Genomic DNA, 5,551 nt, shown 5'->3' with positions numbered 1-5,551 from the left:
AAGAAAGTGAAGCTGGCTGGGCTTAGCCAGAATGCACCTATGTAGAAGTCCAAGCAGAGGCAGCCCAGCAAAAGTGTTCTTCTAGGGACTGTTTGCCATACTTAAGAGGAACATTAGAGTATAAGGTAGTGTAGTTTTAAGCCAGCTCTTTACCAAAGGTTTTCTGAATCAATTTCAGAGAATGAGGTAGGTAGTCTTACTAGCGGAAGACTTACCTGATCTATGCAAATGGGTTGCCAAAAGGATCACCGAAGTGTCCAGAAGGAGGTTTGAGAGATTCTTTCTGAGGAAAAATCATAGGCAGTTAGTGGATTTCCAGGTTTCACCAGGTTTACTTCTGCATGGCTGTATCAGCTTGTTCCTGCTACAAACATCTTCTGGAAAGAATACTGCAGAGTCTCTGCCACGTGCACACTAACTACACTGCTTTAATAAGAGAAAAGGACTCTAAAGCTGTGTTAGCAGATATCCTAGTCTGAGGCAAGGTATTTTCCATGAAAAGACGTGTTCTTACTGAACACTCATCTGGAGTCCACCAGTGTAGTCATGATGAGGCCTGTTTTAGCTAAACGCTAGATATATCTTAAGTCGGCATTCTGGACTTGATCTAGAGTTTCCACCAAAGGCTTCAAGTGCTGTGTCACAAATGGAGTGATGTGGTTAAGCCACTTCCTCCGCCAGGGACTACTGAAGATGGGAGCCTCCCATTTGTTCAGCAAGATAACTGCACAGTCCATACTGCTTAGCCTACTCCATAGAGAGGTAACTATAACTGAAGTGGAAGACTTCTGCAGCTACATTATTTTATAGTCTTTTGTACAAGCTTCCAATACTAAAGAACTTCCTTCTAAGCCTTGCAGCCTAGGGAACTGGTTATGGACCCAAGCCAAGTGAAATCATACTTTGTTAGCCTTCTTGCAACTAATGCCCTCTGTTAGATTAAATATTAGCCTAGACATGCAAGAAGTTTTGTTTCATGGCCTCTAAAGCTAGAGCTCAAACAGACACCTCTGTTAAGGAGAAAGGAAGATTGGGGTTTTTTTATTTGTTCTCGGGTTTCTTTTGGTTGGGTTTTGTTGGTTTTTTTTACTACTTACAGATGAGTGACTGAAAACATCTGTTTTAGCTTGACTTACAAACAGGTCATCAGCTGGCAGCACACTCTGTCGGGGAGCAGGCTTTGGTGGTTCTAAGGAAGAGACACACTAGGGTCACTTAACAGATTTAAGAAGTACTCAGGTTTTTCTGTGTAGCATCACCAAAGCTCATCTAATTAGATACACAAAAGACCCACATGGATGTTGCTTTAAGTGACTTCACAATTTTGACTTTTGCTTGTCCTTCACTATCCTTAAGCTAGATGGGACTTATAACTTTGTTCAGACCTAGTTTACTTCATTCCAGCCAAGTGATTTAGACACTAGGTGTCAGTGTTTGGCCACAGACATTGATCAATTCTGTAACAGAGAGAGTCCTTCATCCCTTTGTTTCAGTAATTAGTGAATTAAATTTTTTGTTTTATCTGAAAAGACTAGTAATCAGCCATCCAAATCCCTGAGCAGCTATCCAAGCAGAAGAAAAACAAAATTACCAGTCATTTTGACAGCTTGCTAGCTTCCATATCATCATGATCTGTGCTATCTTGAGGAATGCCTCCTTTACTCCTAAAATAATTCATGAAAGCTCCAGAAGTACCTGAAAGGCTTTGCTGCTCTCCTCTCCTTGCTGGTACTGCAGGTGGCTTTGTCAGCTGGAAGTCTTTGAACATGTCCTTGACATCCTTCATCTCTTTATCACCAAGTGGATCCAGAGCAATAAAAGCATCACTTTCTTTCTTGGATGGCTCCTTCTGAGGTGCAGGTCTAGGTGGTGGCTGAGGTGGGCTAGCTGTTGTTGACACGGAAGGCAGCACAGATGGTGTCTGAGCAGGTAGCGTTGATGGTGGGAACACACTACTCTGGAAGGGATTTATAGCACTGGATGGCTGTGGCCAGGAATTAGATGGAACTTGTGCTGTGTGTGCCCAGATACCAGAGGACAGAGGGACTACTGGACCAAAAGATGTAGGCTGGCTCCAGTTTGGCAAGGCTTGAGTACCAAAGGCAAGTGGTTGAGTAAATCCTGTAGGCTGAGCAGGCATCACAGACCCAGGAAAGACTGATGCAGACTGAGAAAAGGCAGATGTCTGTGCACTCCAAGGTGATGAAGTTACTGACAAGCCACCTGGGGAGAGATTTTTGTTACACAGCACTTCAGTCATTTGAAGACCTCAGGCAGGAATGTAATAAATTTCATTGAGGTACCAGCAAAACATTTTTCATGTACTGTTTGCAAAAGATCTGTTGATTTATACTTAAAAATCAAGTCATGTGGGGGCTGGCGGGAGGGTGGGCGGCAGGCAGGGCAGGAGGGGAGAGAGAAGAACGTTAACATTTGTAACTTTATTTCAGTCCTGGGAGAAGAGAATTGAGGCTTATATAAACAGGAAGAGGAACATATGCAGTCCTAGCACAGAACTGACAGACAACATTTGCCATGCAGATACTTCTGTGTAAATGATTATTAAGACTCTAGAGCAGTGTTACGCTAGCATCCCAAGTGGTGCTTGGCTTACCTAAACCTTGTGGACCTGAAGCTGCAGTCTGCTGTCAAAGTTTAAGCAAAAAACCCTGTTCCATTTAAGGATGCAGAGTATAGGCCTCTATTCACAAAACTTGACAGTTTGGGGTAGACAGCACATGGGTTAAGAGGCATGGCACTACATATGAATTAAAGGAAAACAAGAAACTGTATTTTTGTGTTAGCAGATATCTTAGGCTGGAGCAAGACCTTTACTTTGTGAACTAACCTAGACTAGACAATGGAGGTGCTGTGGTAGTACTTGTGCTGAAGAGGTCCAGCGGACTTGTTGGCACAGGTCCTGTTTGTGCCACTGAGGTCAGGCTAAAGCTCTCTGTAGCTGGCACAAAGAAATCTGGGCTAAGAAGGTCATTTGGTGCAGTCTATAAAGAAAAGAAAGAGCTTTGTGAGATGGCATGGCAAAACACATGCTACCATGATGAAGACTCCCTAGTTCAGAGCTACAAGCTTTTACTAATTTCAGGTAAAGCAAAGCAGGGAGCTTTGATGTATTATTTAAAGACCAAGTATAAGAGTTTCAGATTTCATCATTTTGTTCATGCCTACTGAGATGCATGGCATTAGGCAGGTATAATATATAGCAGTCACAAGTCAACAGCAGAAGAATGAGACTTAAAGGGATGGAATTATTTGCTTTCATCATAAGCTTCCCTCTGTCCCCCATTCCTGCTCAGTCTGCAGTGACTCCTGCACTTACAGCAAGGTCAGCAACAGTTTTGTATCATTTGAGTGCAAGACAAATGCAGCTGACCCAGAGCCACCCTGAGTCTAATTGGGCAAGTTGTTGAGATTGCCCTCAGTAGGCAGAAACTACATAGGCTTCTGTAAGCTAATAGTAGTACCTTATTGTTATGAAACCACAGGCTGAGAGGCATACAGGTATCGTAACAGGTTCTGGCATTACATCAAGTATCAATATACATAGCAGCATACTTACCAGACCTTTACAGAAGTATGGCAGCATTAAAGAAGAGAGTATATAATTTAGTGACCATAGCTACTATGAAGCATTCATGAATGATAAAACATACCATGGCTGCAGAAAGGTTAGAAGTAAGCATGGCAGGTAGAAGAGAAGTAGATATGTTGAGAAGTAGATGTGTTGTGGAGCCGTTTAGCCAGTTATACAGCAGAAAGAAAGAAAAGCTTCCTTCAGCCAGCTTCTCTAAGTAAGAGCATGCATACCACCATTAATTACTTGAATATAGTTCACCTTGACAGACCTCCTTCCTCTTCCTGGTTTGGTACTTTGTGGTGGTGGGCTAATGGTTATAGACTCATGTGACATGAATGGGATATTGCTTTCAGAATCCAGCTTTACTCCATTCTGCAGAGATACTCCTTTGGAAGAACCTTCCATGAACAGGTTTGATGGGGCTTTAAGAAAGCCATTCTGTTCTCCTTCTGGTACCCCATTTGGAATTCTTGCTGCAGGAAACTTACTCTCAAGTGGCCACTGGATTGACAGTGCTTCTTGTTTGCCAGATCTGTTAGAAATCTGGTCAAACTGTTTACCAAAGTAGTCAGTATCCCCATTTGGGGCACCATTGCCCACTGGTGCCAAAGTAATTGGACCTTCCTTCTTCTGATCAGCAGATTTTAGAGAATCAAATGAAGGTGGTGCAGATTGGTCTGGCTGTGTGAAAGGATCATCACTGAAAGGGTCTGGATTAGGTGTGGGAAAGAAGCTGAGATTGGTAGAGAAAGAACTCTCAGGCAAGAAGGGTGGTTGTGGCTTTTGTTGTGGAGGAAGGGTGATGCCATTCAAGAAGATATCCTCTTCTGTAAAAGCCTGTTTGGTCTCAATTTCAGAATTTAGATCCACTAAAAGAATCTCTTTAGCTTCCTATTTATTTGGAAAGAAAAATAAAGTTAGTTTTATACAGGCCTTGCTGCATAGTACACAAGCTCAAGGAAAACAGCTGGAAATGAGAGATCCTATTAACCAATACATTACACTAATAAATACTCAATGTCACAGTGAAGTTGCACTAAAGCTTCATGTTATAAGTCAAGGCAAGCACTGCTGGCTGTGGTCAAATCACAGCTACTTAGTTTCAGAAACTGTTAAAATCATCTGGTTTAAGATCCCTTAGTTAAATATCAGATGCTTGTTCTACAGCCTAGAGACTTAAGAGTCATAAAACACTAACTACACCTAGGATTTCACTTGAGTCAAGAACCCCTATTTGAGTTCCAGTCCTTTGTTTCAACAAGTTGTGAAATCACACTACCTTAGTGTGACTTCAAGTTACAGTCTCAACTTTGTAGTAAGGTTAGAGAACCGTTAGCAGGTGGAAGATGTTAACATTCCATCTCTCCAGTAGGCAGAAGGGTAAAATGTGGTCATTAACTGGATTAATAGCACCAATTGTATCACTGTATTCTAGTGGCTTACAGTGCCAGAAGAAACTGGTAGGATTTTGGGGGTCATACTGAACTATGACAAAGTTTATGCACACTTTTGTGAAGTTAAGCCACATCTTCAGCTAGAGCTACTCATCCAGAATAGCCAGGAGTCAACTGTGAGGGACTTACTTAAGGATCTACTTTTCTGTAAAATGAGCTTCAGATTTAAAGGTCTTTAGCAGAGTTTCTGTAATAGCTGTCATTGCAGCAGAGGCATGTACTGCTAGTATGTATTTCTAAGACACCTGACTAAGAAGTGGGCCCATGCAAGCCTCATGAAGTTCAACGAGGCCAAATGCAAGGTCCTGCACCTGGGTCAGGGCAACCCCAAACATGGAGACGGGCTAGACAATGAGTGGATTGAGAATAAACACTTGGGGATATTGGCTGATGGAAAATTGAATATAAGCCAGCATTGTGTGCTCACAGTCCAGAAAGACAGTCACATCCTGAGCTGCATTAAAGAAATTAGGCCAGCAGGTCAAAGGAGGTGATTCTGCCC

General features: G+C 42.4%; 1 protein-coding gene across 1 annotated transcript; it reads right to left on the bottom strand.

The window, feature by feature from the left end:
• Window positions 1–220: 220 nt before the first annotated feature.
• On the bottom strand, window positions 221–4,486 carry LOC104544356 (disabled homolog 2-like; the record flags this gene model as incomplete). Its single annotated transcript, XM_010189205.1, has 5 exons — window positions 221–283; window positions 1,098–1,189; window positions 1,696–2,223; window positions 2,849–3,002; window positions 3,854–4,486. Coding segments are annotated over 5 exons (1,470 nt in total), but the record flags the coding sequence as incomplete, so codon positions are not given.
• Between the last annotated feature and the right edge of the window lie 1,065 nt (window positions 4,487–5,551).

This window comes from Mesitornis unicolor, unplaced genomic scaffold (assembly GCF_000695765.1).
Source record: "Mesitornis unicolor isolate BGI_N332 unplaced genomic scaffold, ASM69576v1 scaffold19977, whole genome shotgun sequence".
Lineage (NCBI taxonomy): Eukaryota > Metazoa > Chordata > Aves > Mesitornithiformes > Mesitornithidae > Mesitornis > Mesitornis unicolor.
This window is presented reverse-complemented; position numbering and strand designations above follow the sequence as displayed.